This window comes from Neovison vison, chromosome 12, assembly GCF_020171115.1.
Source record: "Neovison vison isolate M4711 chromosome 12, ASM_NN_V1, whole genome shotgun sequence".
Taxonomy (NCBI): Eukaryota; Metazoa; Chordata; class Mammalia; order Carnivora; family Mustelidae; genus Neogale; species Neogale vison.
The window spans coordinates 84,537,439-84,556,391 of record NC_058102.1 but is presented as its reverse complement, the minus strand read 5'-3'; the positions used below and the strand labels follow the sequence as shown (position 1 = coordinate 84,556,391).

Genomic DNA, 18,953 nt, shown 5'->3' with positions numbered 1-18,953 from the left:
ATTAAAAGAAGTCATGTATTTGCTCTATATTTGGTATATGGTGCTCAATACATGTTTTTTAAGAAAGCAAAAGACCTAGCTATTCATTAGTTAGCCTTCATGTCTCCTCATATTTTTGATATGCATTTTATAAATCTTAATAATTTCCTCTATAGGAGTTAGTATTTTTCCCAGTTGAAAATTCCCTCACTGCATTTATCAAACAAAAGCCCATGTCATGATATTTTAAGTCCTTATTTTACTAACACTTAAAATCACCTAAAACCATCCTAACTTTATTCCAACATTTTTTTTTTACAGAGGAGATCAAGACTATAAAGTTAAGAAACAACTCAGCCAACATCAGAGTGGCAGAACTTTGACTAGAATCCTGATCTCATTAAGCACTAATCCAGTATAGCTTTCTGCTATAGCACATTATCACACCATCGCACACTATTTATACTCTTATTAACTCTCAGTAATGAGCATCTACCTTGTGCCAAGCCCTGTGCTAGATGTTTTCACACACTCACGTAACTTACAGTTGACATAAGAAAGTTTTACAGTTAAAATAATATTATCAAGTCAGGCAAAAACTATGAACCCATTACAATCAATTTTGGGGAAAGAGCCTTTTTCCTAAAAGGAATTTCAGTTCAGAGGGACTACTCAGCTTAAAGTTGTCTATTCTTCTCTTCCCCCAATGATGGCCCAACCTTTCTCTTTACATGCTCTTCTCCCCGAAACTCAATTTAGACTTGATTAGGTGTCTAACATTAATTCAACACTTACGTCTAATGCCCCCTCCCCAAGTTGCTGCTTTTCTTCTACCTGGTTTTTTTTTTTTTTTTTTCCTTCTGAAAGGCATTGTCCTGGGGCCTGAAGCAGGAACAGAATCTCCGCATGTTTCTGTCTCTTCACCCTATATGCCCTGTTATAGGTCTCCCCTCAACACCCACCCTTTCCCCTCCAGATGCGGCAAAGAGGAAACGGACACAATGTAGTGGAAAGGTCTTGTATATAGTTTTGTCCACTTCGGTGTGTGAGAGCTGCTCTCATTAGAGCCTAGGGGAAAAGGCATCTGTGCCTGGAGGAAGGGAAATTGCTCCCACACTAGGAATACCCGGCTGCATTCCGAAGACTTTCAGATTTAGTGGAAGTCTTTGTGCGAGCAGCCCTTAGGTCATGAGTCTTCCCCTGACTGCTAGAATTTCGGTCAGTTTTAACCAAGGCTGTCTTCTGGATGGTGCGTTTTGCCGGCTTCACCGGGTCCTGCTGTTTCTCTTCCCTGGGCTTCGGGCCTGACCTCCTCTTCTCCTCTCGGGTTCTAGGCCTGATGTCTTCCTTCATGGCCCGTCCTCTCCCCTCATCCATCGCCTTGGCCCTCACTTCCTCCCTGGCTCTGGAACGCACCGACTCCTTGGCTCGTGGCCTTATCTTCCTCACCCTTGTGTTTGCCTTCGTGCTTCGTCTCCATACTTCCCTGGCCTTCTTGGCTGCCTTGCGATGAGTGCAGCGCCTCCGTGGGCTCCGCGGCCCAGGAAGGGTCCTCCTCGAAGAGCGCGCACTCTCCGCCAACCTCGAGCGTCCTGACTTTCTCTTGGGTTTCGGAACCTTCCAGATCCTGAAGTAGCCAGAGGCATCGCTGCCACTGACCCGGAGAAGCGTTCCCTTAACATCAGACCTGGGTGCTTCACCCAAGTGGCGACAGCACTTCCTGCGCACTTCGTAGCCAGCGTTTCCAAGCTCCTTCTTAAGAGTGGCAATAGTCAGTCCTCTGTGCGCGGTGATGGCTCGGAGCAAAAGCTGGGACACTTTGAGCACCGAGCGCGGGGCCCGCCTTAACGGCGCCGTGAGGGCTTTTTCCGTGGCCTGCTGGGTTTTAACGTCAGTGCCTTTGGATTCACCAATGGGCCCAGCCACCTCAGCCATGGCCCCGCTCCCGCTTCTGCGGGGCCAGTGCTTTGGGCCTCCCCCACCAGGGCACGAGCTTAAGCTGAGGCTGGCTGGGCCACGTCACAATGGCAGGCCCAGCCTAGTCTTTCAGGCCCTTGTTGGGGAGCTGCCAGATCCCACCCAGGTAGGTGGTCCAATCAGACTCCACTTCCTTATTGGTCTAAACCAATCCAGATCTTGGCGCCTGTGCACCCCTAAAAATCACCTTTATAATCTCCAGGGTTTGTTCCTGGCCCTTCTAATGCTCTCATTTCTCATTGACCTTGAAGTCAACCACTTTCTGACGTTCACTACTTTTCCGTGGTTCTAAACACCATCTACCCACATTTCCCTAAGGTGAAAGAAGCTGCTCTCAACTATCTAAAACAGGTAATACAATGCCTTTATAAAGTAAGTGTGATAGTCTATCAAACAAAACCTGACCGAGAAACTCCCACCTTTAGGCCCTTCCAGCTAGAGATTATAGTCATGACTCCCTGACTCACCACACGGTGGGTTCTGTGCAAGAATACGAAGGAAAGAAGGAACCACTGTGGTCCCTCTACCCTAAACAATGATTCCCACACCTGGGAAATTCCGATGCCTCATTTGGTTGGACTGAAATGACCCAGTTTCCAAATAGACCAAGAACTCTGGTTCTTTGCTTTTCTGCCTCTTGTCTCTCTTCTTGGATTGCTCATCTCCTTTTTCTGCTCATCTGCCAAAGTCCTGCTAAACCCTTCCCTCACTAAAGCCCCCTCACTCTTTCAAATGATTTCTCTCCTTAACTACCACATTAAACTTTTGCAATCTTATACCGCATTTTCTTTATTTTAAATTAATTTGTTACTAGAGAGTATAATGCAGCACAATAGTTTTAAAGAGAAAACACCTTGGACTTTGAGCTGGAAGACAGGGACACATACTCCAGGTTTTTAACAGCCATATGGCATTGACAGAGCCCTCCATATCTTTGGATCTGACTTTTTTATCTTAAAAAAAAAAAAAAGTCTAATAATCCCTTCCTCCCAACATCACAGAATTATTGGAGAGGTTCAGAAGAGGTGATGGTAGATGACAAAGGACTACCCAAATATGAGACTTAAAATTAATTTTACTTTGAATGTTTATGCCCTTCCAACTAAATAAAAAGTTTCCTGGGAGCCGAATAGCTTTGAATTTCTATGGCCCCTGCTGCACCTAACACTATGCTTCATTATACACAGCAGGCATTTAATTGAGTCTGTGTAAGCTTCTCCCTGGTGAGGAGGATTTCTCTGGATTCTAAGGAAATTCCCAGGAAATCAGGAGAAAGGAGCAGGATGAATCTCAAAGGATTGAAAATGAAGGGGACCAAGGAAGCTGGTTACTCAAGGACTTCTTATTTTGGACACAATTTAGTTGGTAATTATTCAAAGAATACTTCCAGTTGCAAAAGTACATCATACTTCTGTAAAGGACATTTACATATACTTAACAGTCACGGGCTGGACTGTGACATAGTTTCTTCCAGGAATTAAAGTGCCGGGAAGTAGCTTAGACCAGTGCTTCTTAAACTTTACTATGTACTTCATAAAGTACTGATTCTAGTACGTTAGGTCCCAGATAGGGCCAGAGATTTTACCTTTCCAACAAGCTCCTAGCTGTTCCCATTTAGTTAAAACACAACTGTTGGGGAGTGGGGAGTATATAATGAGATGGGAAGTGGCAGGAGATTAGACTGGAAAGGTAAGTTAGGGCCAAGGTGTGAAGGACACATAACATAATGACACTGCTGTAAGTAGTCACACAGCAGTAAGAGGTAGAGTGTAGGTTCATACTTAAGTCTACTTAATTCTAAGGCCTGAGTTATTAACTGCTGAGCTAGGTTTCCTTTTCTCCAAGGTTGACCCTCTCCAAACCTTTATGTGTCTCCACTACAGGCAAGAGGAAGTTTTTCTCCACAATCACAGCTCAATATCAGAAGGATCTATAAGCACTCACTGTACCTTTTCTCAGTCTTTAAATTAAAGCAGGGTACTGTGGATCTCCAAGAACAGGGAACTAACACATCAGCACTGGGACAGTGCCTCAGTGAAGAGCTGCCAGACTGAGAGGCAGAAGCACATGGAGCAGAATTTCTCTCATTTGTGTAGTCTCTTGGTCTGGCTGTACTTCCTGGTTGGTAGGCCACTGGCCATAGAATGGGACAACCATCAGAGAAAAAAAGACAAAACTGTTTGCTTTGCTTGAGAATAAGAGGAAAGTAAGTGAAGTCTGACCTTCATATCAACTGACTCCAGATAAATTAGGTTGGCTGCACACCATGTTATCATGATGAAAGAAAGACAAGAACCAAATTAGGGGCACTTGGGTGGTTCATTCAGTTAAGCAACTCTTGACTTTGGCTCAGGTCATGATCTCAGGGTTGTCATATTGAGCCCCATATCAAGCCCCACATCAGGCTTCCTGCTGGGTGTAGAGTGAAGTGGCTTAAGATCCTTTTCTTCCTCTCTCTCTGCATCTGCCTTTTCTCTGGATCACTTAAAAAAAAAAAAAAAAAAAAAAGAACCACATCAAATCACCATGTTTACTGATACCTGTGTGATGAGAAAAGAGGCCAATTAAAAATCTTTGGGAAAGGCTGAACTCAAAGGAAAAGAAATATATGGGGGGGGGGATGGCAAACAAAACAAAACACTTTTATTTATACATAACCATTCATTTCTATATAGATTTCTGTATAAATGTACTGTAAGTAATAGAGGAAAAACAAAAAAATGAGAGGTGGGAAACAAATGCCCCACTACCACTCAGCTGGCTTAGAGGACAAGAATGCTAACTAGCTGACAGACACTTTCTGCTGCACCAACCCCTTAGAGTTCTTCTGTTCTGCTTTGGAATAAATCTACTTGCCAGCCCTCTTCTTATGATACCCCAAAAGAAAAAGACACTTCAGGAAAAACAATTTCTTTAGGAAAAGAGTCAGTACAAACCAGTGTCATACCTCTAATCAGGTGACACTCCAGCTCCAGAAAGACAAGACTGAACCATCCCTTCCAATTTTAATCCTCTGTGATTATAAACCAGACGTTACCACCTGGCGCCACCCTGTTGTGAGAAAGATCAATGGCTCTTAATTTATGTAAGCCTTGGTGTTGGCAGGGGTGGGGGGTTGGGGGAGGCATATATGGAGGAGGAAAAAGGATACTTGGGAATAATGTTTAGCCTAAATCTTTCTGTTTCACGTTTCAGAGCAAGATCATGTTGTTCTTTGTTGGTATCAAGACTCTTCTGTGGTGGTCATGACTATGAGGTCTCCAGGGAATTTGGTTGACTTAGGCATAGCAACCTTTAATTATTATACAAAATTCCAAGAACATCGAGGTTTTATTAATCTTACTCCCTCACATAGAGTTATGCAGCTCTAACTTCATTAAGAATAGCTCCATGTAAGAGTACAGCAAAATTTAGTAGCATATTCTGATTTAACCTCAATCTATTGCTCTTCCTTGATCCACAGTCCTGGGGCCCCAAGGTTCTAGGCCTTGCTGACTCAATTATTTTGCATTGATTCGATTTATCTCTCCCAAAACCAAATGATATAAACCTGTTCAACAATCTATTACAACTCCCCAATTTAACCTTAAACTGCTAGTTGTTTTTCCCCAAAAGACTCTTTCCAGAACCACTTTGTGCCTTCCACTTTAATGCAAATAACACCACAACAGTCATTTCAGCAAATAAACCCACTAGTCAACTCATGGCTTTTGGGAGAACTAAAGTGGTTCACACAAAGGAATGTGAAAATAAAAATATTAAAATTCTATGACAGCATGGAGACAGACTAATAACTGGACATTCATCCCTCTAAACCTCAGCGCAATTGTTCAGAAGTTAAGTCTAGAGATTCCAGATTGAGAGGATCTTATTGAAGGACCAGGCAAGTTTCTCAGGAATTATCCCCAAAATATGAAGATCTGGGCTCCCTGACTCCTCCCAAGAAGCTCTAAATAAATACCCAGCATAACACACCCCACCACAAATATAAAACCTATACTCATCCCTCCAAAGATGACAACAAGTGAGAAATAAGGGTTTGTTATCAGCAAAATCCTACCCAAGTACTTTTTTCACCCAAAGGTGTCTATATAAATTAAATCTCATAAATTAAATTAAGCATTTTTAATAGCTAAGTCTTTCCATGAGCCCATAATGTGGGGCCTCTAAGAACCATTCTGCTACAATCAGTTAAATCTCAAAACCAAAAACCCATTTCTCTGAGGATTTTTACTTTCACTATGAGGCTCAGAGCATCCCAAGACACAGACAAGCTGCAATCCCACAATAACACTACATCCTGGACAATATTCAGTTCTGTTATAGTAACTCCCAGCTATCCATGCCCTTGCCAATTCCCAGAATATTGTACAAATGAAGCCAAAGCAGAAACACACACACACACAAAAATGGCAGAGTAGAAATTATTTACCATTTAAATGTAACTCTTGTAGTCGGAGAACTGAAATATCCCAGACCTACAACCCCCTATAGAGAAGCTTATTTCTAGCTTAATCACTACAGATCTAAAATTCCAGAAAATCCAAATTCACTAACTAAAAATTGCTTTCCTTCAAATTAAATGGTTTAAATAAATGCTCATAGTTGGGAATATAACCAAGAGCAAGCTTTATTTGCATTCTCAATTCACAATACACATTCTGAAATTATACTGCATAATAACTTTCCTGATTTTTCCTTCAAAACTGTGATCTAAATATTTCATTTCAAAAAACACTTACCTCTCAATTTCCTGTTTAAAAATCACATCTGATTTTCTATTTTTTTTTCTTTTTTTTTCCCAATTTATTTATTTTCAGAAAAACAGTATTCATTATTTTTTCACCACACCCAGTGCTCCATGCAAGCTGTGCCCTCTATAATACCCACCACCTGGTACCCCAACCTCCCACCCCCCCGCCACTTCAAACCCCTCAGACTGTTTTTCAGAGTCCATAGTCTCTCATGGTTCACCTCCCCTTCCAATTTACCCAAATTCCCTACTCCTCTCTAACGCCCCTTGTCCTCCATGCTATTTGTTATGCTCCACAAATAAGTGAAACCATATGATAATTGACTCTCTCTGCTTGACTTATTTCACTCAGCATAATCTCTTCCGATTTTCTATTTTTTAAATTTATTTTTTATTTATTTTCAGCATAACAGTATTTTTGCACCACACCCAGTGCTCCATGCAATCCATGCCCTCCATAATACCCACCACCTGGTACCCCAACCTCCCACCCTCACCCCTTCAAAACCCTCAGATTGTTTTTCAGAGTCCATAGTCTCTCATGGTTCACCTCCCCTTCCAATTTCCCCCAACTCCCTTCTCCTCTCTAACTCCCCATGTCCTCCATGCTATTTGTTATGCTCCACAAATAAGTGAAACCATATGATAATTGACTCTCTCTGCTTGATTGATTTTCTATTTTAATCCTACTCTTCTCCCTTGGCTTTTTCTCAGCCTTTGGCTCATCTAGGGAAGAAGAGCTACTATATATTTATTGATGGCCTATGGATCAGATATTGTGTATAAATTATCACATTCTTTCAACAACACTGAAAAATGGATAATATTATTCACATTTACAGATGAGAAGGTAAATGGAGTACTGAAGGAAAAGTTTGGAATGAGAATTCTCTGTAACTCCCAGGTAAACCAAACAAGGATTCCTATTTTTCACCTTCCACTTAAAGAAAAGAAATTTCCATACCACCTCTATCCTTCTATCACTTCACTAGTCAAAGCTCTGAGCAAGAAACTCAGATTCTCCTTCCACACTAGTTATGCCAGCTACCAGTTTATTGCTTTTGTTACCTGAAAATGGATCTGGGCCTTTTAAATATTTTTCCTTTTTCAGCTGACATGATGTTAAGCTTTGTAGTAAAGGGTACTGTAACAACTCTGCAGGAGAAGAGGGTTTTCCCTCATAGTTCTGGTTCTCTGGTCTGTCCTTTACCAGGTTGCTAGAGCAGAGGTTGGATAACTGTGGCCCATGGACCCAAACCGGTCTGCTGTCTATTTTTGTGTGGCTTATAGGCACAACTCAGGTAGAGTAGTACTTTGAGTTGCAGAGAACAAGACATAATGTCCCCACATCTATTTCATGCTCCATTCCCAACATATGCATCCCTGGTCTGGTCCATGTCTCACCACTCTCCAGGGCCTACGCTGGCTACCACATATAGTGCCCAATTCTCCACTGGTGGCACTGAAAAACAAATATCTTTAAAATGAATTTCAATCTGGGGCACCTGGTTGGCTCACTTGGTAAAAGATGTGACTCTTTTTTTTTTTAGATACAGAGAGAGAACATACATGTGTACAGTGGGGGATAGGGCAGAGGGAGAGGGAGAGAGAGAATCCTAAGCAGGCTCCACACCCAGCCTCATGGAACCTAATATGGAGCTCAGTCTCATGACCCTGAGATCAAGACCTGGGCCAAAATCAAGAATCAGACACTTAACCAACTGAACCACCCAGGCTCTGCAAGCATGCAACTCTTGAATGTGAGTTCAAGCCCCACATTGGGCATAGAGCTTACTTGTAAATAAATAAATAAATAAAATTCCAATCCTTAAAATCACTTCATATTTAAAAAAAAAAAAAAGACCCAGGAGTTTTTTTCCATTTGTCATTAGGCCTAACTTTCAACAAGTTAGGAGTAATTTTTAATGAGAAAATTATATAAGATACAATAGTTAATAACTTGAAAATTTTTGAACACAATACTCATGTTTCACCAAATGCTAATAAAATTAAGAGGAATCAAAGAGTTAAACATAGAAAACGAAAGCAGGGAAAAGTTTATGTATTTATCTGATTTTAGGAAGAAGAAAGATTTTCTAAGCATAAAATTAGTGGAAGAAATCACAGAGGAAATTAGCGACATGATTATATTAAAAACCTTAAAATTTTATACATTAAAAAATTAAAACAAGAGTAAAAAAGCAAACAGGAAAAAATCTGCCAAAAAAGACTATGAGTTATTCCAAAAATAAGAGTAAACCCCCAAATTAAGCAATGTAGAAATGATTAATATGTGAAAAATAAGCTCTTCCTTTGCCTATAACAAAACTACAAAATAGGGACGCCTGGGTGGCTCAGTTGGTTAAGCAGCTGCCTTCGGCTCAGGTCATGATCCCAGCGTCCTGGGATCAAGTCCCGCATCGGGCTCCTTGCTCGGCAGGGAGCCTGCTTCTCCCTCTGCCTCTGTCTGCCTGTGCTCACGCTCTCTCTCCCTCTCTCTCTGACAAATAAATAAATAAAATCTTTAAAAAAAAAAAACTACAAAATAAGTAATAATTTTAGCCTATCAAGGTAACAGATTATTTTCAATAAAAACAGAGATAAGAGACTTCTATTTCTAAATATCTATTTCTAAATAATCACCCTCCACTCAACCTCTCCTGCAATTAAAAATCCTTGGACTATAAAATATGTAAATCAACTACAAAAAGACTCCGAAAAGCAGCTACAAGCAGGCTAAGGGTCTCAGGACTTGGTGGACAAGGTAGCTACAAGTTCCTTGGGTTTTCTTTTTGCCTCATATATATCCCTACCTGGACACTAGAGCAGCCTAAAAATCAGAACGTCCAATGGCCCAGACAGGGAAAAGAAAAAAAAAAAAAAAAAGGAAGAAGAAGAAGAGAAAGAAGGAGGAGGAGGAGGAGGAGAGGGCAAGGAGGAGGAAGAAGGAGAAGAAGATGGCGACGATGGACATGACTCTATTTTCTAACTGTAATAGACCTGCAAGTAGGAAAGGAAGGGCTGTGGGAAGGAACCTTTCTGATTTTTACCTATCCTACTCCAGGTGGTTATCCCCAAATTAGCAGCACTCCTTCCCCCTCCTCATCAGCAGTGAGGTAGCCCCTGAAGAGCAAAGCCCTATTTCAGCCTCCTATTCTATGCCAGGAAAGCACTAATAAAGAGCAGAGCTAGGGGCACCTAGGTGGCTCAGTTAGTGTCTGATTCTTGGTTTTGGTTCAGGTCATGATCTCAGAGTCCTGGGATTGAGCCCCATGTCAGATGTCAGGCTCTGCACTAAGCGTAGAGCCTGCTTCAGTTCTCTTCCTCTCCTTCCCACTCATTCATTCTCTCTCAAATAAATAAATAAAATCTAAAAAAAAAAAAAAAAAGCAGAGCTACACCCTCTCCCCACTGTGCAGCAGTGGCAGATTCTGCATAACAGAACGCTAGAGCAACACTGTAGGGACTCAGCAGAATGGAGATAACAGATGAAAGAGTCACTGAGCTTGAAGATAAAACATATTAAATATAAACAAGGGAAGGGGAAAAAGAATGAAAAGAATTGAAGTTACTCTTACAGAACTGTAGGACAGTATCAAAAGGAACAATATATTCATGTCACAGATGTCTCAGAGGGAAAGAAGAAAGAAACTGGAGTAGAAAAAATATATAATACATACATACATACAAAATAGTTGAAAACTACCAAAATTTCATGAAAAGTATAAATTCACAGATCCAAGAAGCACAGCAAAACCAAACTGCTTCAAACTGAAAGAAAAAAGTCTTAAAAGCGACAAAGAAATATAAGACATTACATTTAGGTGAACAAAGATTCAAATGATGGCATTTAGGCCAGAACATTTAAAAATGACTAGTTATTGGAGTGCCTGGGTGGCTCAATCAGTTACATGTCAGATTCTTGGTTTCAGCTCAGGTCATGATCTCAGGGTCCTGAGATTGAGCCCCAGCAGGGCTCAGTGAAGAGTCCCCCTCTATTTCCCTCCCACTCTGCTCCTGCATGCTCTCCCTCTTTCTAAAATAAAATATTTAAAATAACTAGTTATTGGTCTGAATGGCTTCTAAAATCTCTTCTGTGGGGGCACCTGGGTGGCTCAGTGGGTTAAGCCACTGCCTTCGGCTCAGATCATGATCTCAGGGTCCTGGGATCGAGTCCTGCATCGGGCTCCCTGCTCGGCAGGGAGCCTGCTTCCCTCTCTCTCTCTCTGCCTGCCTCTCTGCCTACTGTGATCTCTCTCTGTCAAATAAATAAATAAAATTTTAAAAAAATTAAAAAAAATAAAATCTCTTCTGTGGATTGCAGATTGAATACTCTGTCTACATGTAATTGGATGAACAACTGTACACACACAAAAAGGAGATCCTGAATAATTCACTAAAGTGTACTACCTTCTCTGAATGAGGATTAGAGAGAAAAAGAAAAGGTCTTACTATTCCCTAAGGCACTGAGTCTCAAAATGTAGTTCTTATACCCCTGGGGAGTGAGACTTTTAGGGGACTATCACAAGGTCAAAATTTTTCATAATAATCCTTAGATATTATTTATCTGTGTTGACATTTACTTCAATAGTACAAAACCAATAGTGGGTAAAACTGCTGGCCTCTAAACATGAATCAAGGCAGTGACACCAAACCGTACTAAAAGGCACTATATTCTTTTTTTTCCATTTTTTAAAATTTAATTTCTTTTCAGTGTAACAGAATTCACTGCTTATGCACCACACCCAGTGCTCCATGCAATACGTGCCCTCCATAATCACCACCACCAGGCTCCCCCAACCTCCCACCCCCCTCCCCTTCAAAACCCTCAGATTGTTTTTCAGAGTCCATAGTCTCTCATGGTTCATCTCCCCTTCCAATTTCCCTCAACTACCTTCTCTTCTCCATCTCCCCATGTCCTCTGTGTTATTTGTTATGCTCCACAAATAAGTGAAACCATATGATAATTGACTCTCTCTGCTTGTCTTACTTATTTCACTCAGCATAATCTCTTCCAGTCCTGTCCATGTTGCGACAAAAGTTGGGTATTTATCCTTTCTGATGGAGGCATAATACTCCATAGTGTTTATGGACCACATCTTCCTTACCCTTTCATCTGTTGAAGGGCATCTTGGTTCTTTCCACAGTTTGGCGACCGTGGCCATTGCTGCTATAAACATTGGGGTACAGATGACCCTTTTTTTCACTACATCTGTATCTTTGGGGTAAACCTAACCAAAGAGGTAAAGGATCTGTACTCGAGGAACTACAGAACACTCATGAAAGAAATTGAGGAAAAACACAAAAAGATGGAAGACCATTCCATGCTCTTGGATCAGAAAAATAAACATTGATATGTTTATTCTAGAGCAATCTATACTTTTAAAGCCATTCCGATCAAAATTCCACCAGTATTTTTCAAAGAGCTGGAGCAAATAATCCTAAAATTTGTATGGCATCAGAAGAGATCCCGAATTGCTAAGGAAATTTGAAAAAGAAAAACAAAACTGGTGGCATCACGTTGCCTGATTTCAAGCTTTACTACAAAGCTGTGATCACCGGGACAGCATGGTACTGGCATAAAAACAGACACATAGACCAGTGGAACAGAGTAGAGAGCCCAGATATGGACCCTCAACTCTATAGGCAAATAATCTTCAACAAAGCAGGAAAAAATATACAGTGGAAAAATGAGTCTCTTTAATAAATGGTGCTGGGAAAATTGGACAGCTTTATGTAGAAAAATGAAACTCGACCATTCTCTTACACCATACACAAAGATAAACTCGAAATGGATAAAAGACCTCAATGTGAGACAGGAATCCATCAGAATCCTAGAGGAGAACATAGACAGTAACCTCTTCAATATCGCCAACAACAGCAACTTCTTTCAAGATATGTTTCCAAAGGCAAAGGAAACAAAAGTGAAAATGAACTTTTGGGACGTCATCAAAATGAAAAGCTTCTGCACAGCAAAGGAAACAGTCAACAAAACAAAGAGGCCACCCACGGAATGGAAGAAGATATTTGCAAATGACAGTACAGACAAAGGGCTGATATATAGGCTCTATAAAGAACTCCTCAAACTCAACACACACAAAACAGATAATCATGTCAAAAAATGGGCAGAAGACATGAACAGACACTTCTCCAATGAAGACATACAAATGGCTAACAGACACATGAAAAAATGTTCATCATTACTAGCCATCAGGGAGATTCAAATCAAAACCACATTGAGATACCACCTTACACCAGTTAGAATGGCCAAAATTAGCAAGACAGGAAACAACATGTGTTGGAGGGGATGTGGAGAAAGGGGAACCCTCTTACACTGTTGGTGGGAATGCAAGTTGGTGCAGCCAATTTGGAGAACAGTGTGGAGATTCCTTAAGAAATTAAAAATAGAACTTCCCCCATGACCCTGCGAAGGCACTATATTCTTCACCACTACAGACTGACAGAAAAGAAAGGAAGGAAAACAAGTTTTACCTGAATTATCTTTATTGAAGCAATATATATATATATATATATATATATATATATAATTTCACTGAATCTCAACCCTTGAATACCCTTCTTTTTAATAATCTGTGTAGCAAAATATTTTCTGTATTTTAATTTTAAATGTTTAAAAATTTATATTTATTTTTATTTATATTTATGTCTGTATCTAAAGCAATTCTGTTGTCTGCTGAAAAGTTTCTCAAAGAAAATGTAGTGGGAAACACCTCCCCAGCTTATTCTCCCTTCGTCCTCTTCCCTTTACCTGCCCTGATCACATACTGAGTCTCCTGCCTCTCCCCCTGCTGTAGAATATTTGTCTTCAGAAAACCCCCATTTCTGGGTCTTCAAAAGTCGTTATTCAAAAATTTGCAACCTTGCCCACCTCCAGAAGTGCTGCTGACAACAGTAAAACATGTCAGCGACGCAGACAGAAGGCTTGGCAGGGGGGTCTAGGGGCCCTTAGAAAGCCAGAGGAGTCCGGATTGAAATGATCGCTCACAGGTGATGTCCTCCGAGAGGAGGCAGGGCCTCGCACGGTGGCCCCACCCACAGAGGAAGCTGACCGGTGGGCCCAGAAAACCCGGAACTCACGTCCCCAAAGCAGCGAGGCACAGTAATTAGGGCGGTCCTTCGCTGCAAGAAGAAAAACAGAAAACAGAACAAACACCCCTCAAACTCTCCTCCCAGGAGGCCCCGCGCCGGAGGACAGCAAACGTCAGCCAGTGAGAGCATGTGTTCCTGGCTTTCCCGCCCTTTCTCCCTGAGGCTGGAGAGAGGAGGCGGAGCCTTCCACTAGCCCGGAGTTGTGAAGGCCGGTGGTCACTGCTCTCAAAGAGCACCTCGCGCGAGGAAGAAGGAGAGCGAAAGTAATAGTGGAGGAGAGAAATGCGACTAAGGTGAGGCCAGAGAGCGAAAGGAGCGCTGAAAACCAAGGTTACTTCTGCGGGTCGGGAGAGGAACGTGCTGGCGCCGCGGACGGCTGAGAAGACCGGCAGGTGAGGAGGAGTTGCTAATGAAAGGTCTAGCGGAGGCAGAGAATAGGCCGCAAGACACTTAGAAGGGATGGTGTAGGCAGAGCCACAAGACAGCCTTTCTCCTGCACGTACAACAGCTTTTTCTGAATAATTCACGAAAAAATAATACTTTCCCTTCCCGTGTCCCCTGTCAGTGGAGGCCCGCCCCTGGCTCAGAACTGGGTGTGGAGTGGACTTAGGATTCTTTCCTTCTCCCTCTGTCCCTCCACGCTCCGGTGCATGTCTCTCTCAAAAAAATATAAATAAATAAATAAATAAACTCCCAGTGTTACTGCTAGTTTATGCCCTTAAAAATGTGTAAATGATAAACTGAGCAGGATACTTCTAAATAAGATCCCTTCAGGAGAATGTCAGGGTTTGTTTTTATCATGGTGGGACTTCATTCTCAAATGTTGGCGGCGCATGCCAGAATCGCCTGAAGGGCCTGTTAATTTTTTTTTATTTTTATTTTTTTTAAAGATTTTATTTATTTATTTGTGAGAGAGAGAGGGAGAGAGAGCGAGCACAGGCAGACAGAGAGGCAGGCAGAGGCAGAGGGAGAAGCAGGCTCCCTGCCAAGCAAGGACCCCGATGTGGGTCTCGATCCCAGGACGCTGGGATCATGACCTGAGCTGAAGGCAGCTGCTTAACCAACTGAGCCACCCAGGCGTCCCTGTTAAGAAAAGAGATTGTTGGAGCCTGCTTTCTGGTTTAGTAGGTTTAGGATGAGGCCCAAGAACTTGTACTTGTTTGTTTTATGTAATATATAACATTAGTCTCAGGTGTACAACACAAAGATTGATATTTGTATATATTTGAAATGATCACCATGCTGTCTAGCTAGCATTCTGTTATAATTTTTTTTTCTTGTGATGAGAACGTTTATCTACTCTTAGCAAGTTTCACATATGCAATACAGTGTTACTAACTATACTCACTATGCTATACATTACATCCCTATGACTTATTTTATTAATTGGAAAGTTGTACATTTTGACCCCCTTCATTTCACTGATCCTTCCCCATCTCAGGCAACTACCAATCTGTTCTCTGTATCTATGAGTTGGGTTTTTTTCTTCTGTTTTTTTTTTTTTTTTAAAGAATCCAGAAATGAGTGATATCATATTTATCCTCTTTTGACTTATTTCATTAGCATCATGCCTTCAAGTTCCATATTATCACAGATAGCAAGATTTAATTCTTTTTTATGGTTGAATAATATTCCCTGAATATATATATGACATTTTCTTTATCCATTCATCCATCTCTAGACACTTGGGCTGTTTCCATGTCTTGGCTATTGTAAATAATGCTGCAGTGAACATGGAGGTGCAGATATCTTTTCAAGTTAGTGTTTCATTTTCTTGGGATAAATACTTGGAAGTGGAATTCTTAGACCATATGGTAGTTCTATTTTTAAGTTTTTTTAAAGAAACCTCAATACTGTTTTTAATAGTAGCTGTGCCAACTTACATTGCTACCAATGGCATAAAAGTATTCTCTTTTCTCCACATCCTCACCAACATTTGTTATTTCTTCTTTTTGATAATACCCATTCTAATAGGTGTGAGGTGATAGCTCACCATGGATTTGATTTGCTTTTCCTCATGATTAGTAATGTTGGCCATCTTTTTCATGTCTTTGTTGGTCATCTTTATGTCTTAAGATTTTGCATGGTTAATATATTCCCAGCTGATGCTATTGCTGCTGTTCTGGGGACCACTGGCCTAGCATATCTAATAGGCAAAATTTACCAAAGTTCAGGATTTGTGCTAAATGAATTATTTATTTTATATGCAATTCTTATCAAAACTGTAATATATGAGGTTAATATTTCTCTTATGGAGTAAATCTGGCTGAGGCTAATGACTGAGATTACTCATTCTTGGAGAAGGCTGAAATTTATAAAAACACACCTCTCTACCCTCAGGCTGGTACCCAGCATCTTGTTCTTCTTTCATCCAAACAGTAAGCAAGCAAAGAGAACACTATTGTGCTATGGTTAAAAATACCGTTGTTGGTGGGAATGCAAGTTGGTGCAGCCTCTTTGGAGAACAGTGTGGAGATTCCTCAAGAAATTAAAAATAGAGCTTCCCTATGACCCTACCATTGCACTCGTGGGTATTTACCCCAAAGATACAGATGTCGTGAAAAGAAGGGCCATCTGTACCCCAAAGTTTATAGCAGCAATGGCCACAGTCGCCAAACTATGGAAAGAACCAAGATGCCCTTCAACGGATGAATGGATAAGGAAGATGTGGTCCATATACACTATGGAGTATTATGCCTCCATCAGAAAGGACGAATACCCAACTTTTGTAGCAACATGGACGGGACTGGAAGAGATTATGCCGAGTGAAATAAGTCAAGCAGAGAGAGTCAATTATCATATGGTTTCACTTATTTGTGGAGCATAACGAATAGCATGGAGGACAAGGGGCGTTAGAGAGGAGTAGGGAATTTGGGTAAATTGGAAGGGGAGGTGAACCATGAGAGACTATGGACTCTGAAAAACAGTCTGAGGGGTTTGAAGTGGCGGGGGGGTGGGAGGTTGGGGTACCAGGTGGTGGGTATTATAGAGGGCACGGCTTGCATGGAGCACTGGGTGTGGTGAAAAAATAATGAATAATGTTTTTCTGAAAATAAATAAATTGAGAAAAAAATTTTAAAAAATACCGTTGTTAATAAATATAGACATACTGACCAATGGAATAAAGAACCCAGAAATAAACCCTCATTTATACAGTCAAATGATTTTTGACTAGGATCACAAGACCATTTGATGGAAAAAGGATAGTCTTTTTAACAAGCAGTGCTGGGAAAATTGGATATCTACATGTAAAAGAAAGTTGGACCCTTACCTAACACCATATACAAAAATTAACTCAAAATGAATTAAGGACCTAAATGTAAGACCAGAAACAATAAAATTCTTAGAAAAATACATAGGATAAAATTTCATAACATTGGACATGGTAATGATTTCTTGGATATGATGCCAAAGGCATAGGTAACAAAAGAAGAAAATAAATTGGTCTTCATGAACATTTTTAAAATTTGCATATCAATAAAAACTATCCACAGAGTAAAAAGGCAACCTTATAAAATGGGGGAAAATATCTGCAAATCATATATCTGGATATCCAGATAATATCCAGAATATATAGAGAACTCCTAAAACTCAACAACAAAATACAAACAGCCTGATTCAAAAATGAGCAAAGGACTTGGCATTTTTCCACAACTACACAAATGACCAATAAACACATGAGATGCTCAGTATCACATCTCACACCCATTAGGTTAGCTACTATTTTTAAAAAATGTGGAAAAATTGGAACCCTTTGGTGGGAATGTAAGATTGTACAACTACTGTGGAAAACAGTGAGATGGTCCTTGAAAAATTAAAAATAGAATTACTATAGGATCCACTACTTCCACTTCTGGGCATAGAGCTAAAAGAACTGAAAGCAAGGTCTCAAAAAGATATTTGTACAGCCATGTTCATAGTATTATTCACAATAGTTAAAATTTGGAAGCAACCCAAGTGTTCATTGATGGATGAAAGGATAAGTAAAATGTGGTATGTACACACAATGACTATTACTCGGCCTTAAATAAGAAGGCAATTCTGATGTGTGCTGTAGTATAGAGGAGCCTTGAGGACATTATGCTAAGTGAAATAAGCCATTCACAAAAAGACAAACTGTACAATTCCATTTCTATGAAGTACTTAAGAGTAATCAAAATCATAGAGACAAAAAGTAGAACGTGGTGGCCAGGGCTGAGGAGAAAGAGAGAAAGTTGAATTATTGTTTAATAGGTATAGCTTCAGTTTTTTAAGATGAGAAGAGTTCTGGGGTTGGACGGTGGTGATGGCTGCACAACAGAATGACTATACATAATACCACCCAACCATACACTGAATTTTATTTAAGTTTTAATTTGAATTTTAACCCAATTTAAAAACTTTGAATACTTTTACTGAACTGTGTTCCCTAGGGGAGTAGCTTTGGATGAATCATTTCACCTCTCCTCAACATGGACAGGTTAGACTATAGCAGTTAGACCATCAAGAACCCTAATTTGGGGGCACCTGGGTGGCTCAGTGGGTTAAAGCCTCTGTCTTCAGTTCAGGTCATGATCCCAGGGTCCTGGGATTGAGCCCCACACCCGGCTCTCTGCTTGGCGGGGAGCCTGCTTCCTCCTCTCTCTCTCTCTCTCTCTCTCTCTCTGCCTGCCTCTCTGCCTACTTGTGATCTCTGTCTGTCAAATAAATAAATAAAATCTTTAAAAAAAAAAAAGAACTCTAATTTGTTATTACTTTTCCTCCTTGGGTCCCATGCTTTGAAAGGTTTTGTCTTGCAAAGTACTGTATCTGTTAAGAAACTATTTGTTTTACATTTGTTATTAATGCATTAGATAAGCAGATTGCCATCCTGAGTTGAGATGTTAGGCAAAGGGAGAAACAAAATTTTATATACATAGTTATGAGATTTCTGTTAGAACATTTCAAATACTGAAAATTGTTAGTTCTCTTCTAGAAATTTGGAGACCACAGGCTTCACATACAGAAATGGTTGATTGTCAAGGTTCTTCCTCATGACATATATGATTCTCTGAAGGTATTGCTTCCTGTAGGCTCAGTGCTGACATAAGATTATGGAAATTTGTACTACATCAATCATAACTGGCCTGACTGAAGCTTGAATGTATAGGATAAT

At 40.6% G+C, this 18,953-nt stretch overlaps 1 protein-coding gene across 1 annotated transcript; it reads right to left on the bottom strand.

The window, feature by feature from the left end:
* Positions 1-1,095: 1,095 nt before the first annotated feature.
* On the bottom strand, positions 1,096-1,935 carry LOC122892328 (testis-specific H1 histone). The gene has a single exon (XM_044228648.1). It carries the CDS (start codon positions 1,912-1,914, stop codon positions 1,096-1,098), a length of 819 nt encoding a protein of 272 aa, XP_044084583.1. The 5' UTR covers positions 1,915-1,935.
* Positions 1,936-18,953: the final 17,018 nt, after the last annotated feature.

Coding starts and splice junctions, on each gene's coding strand:
- LOC122892328 (XM_044228648.1), bottom strand. CDS start 1,914: ATGGCTGAGGTGGCTGGGCCCATTGGTGAATCCAAAGGCACTGACGTT.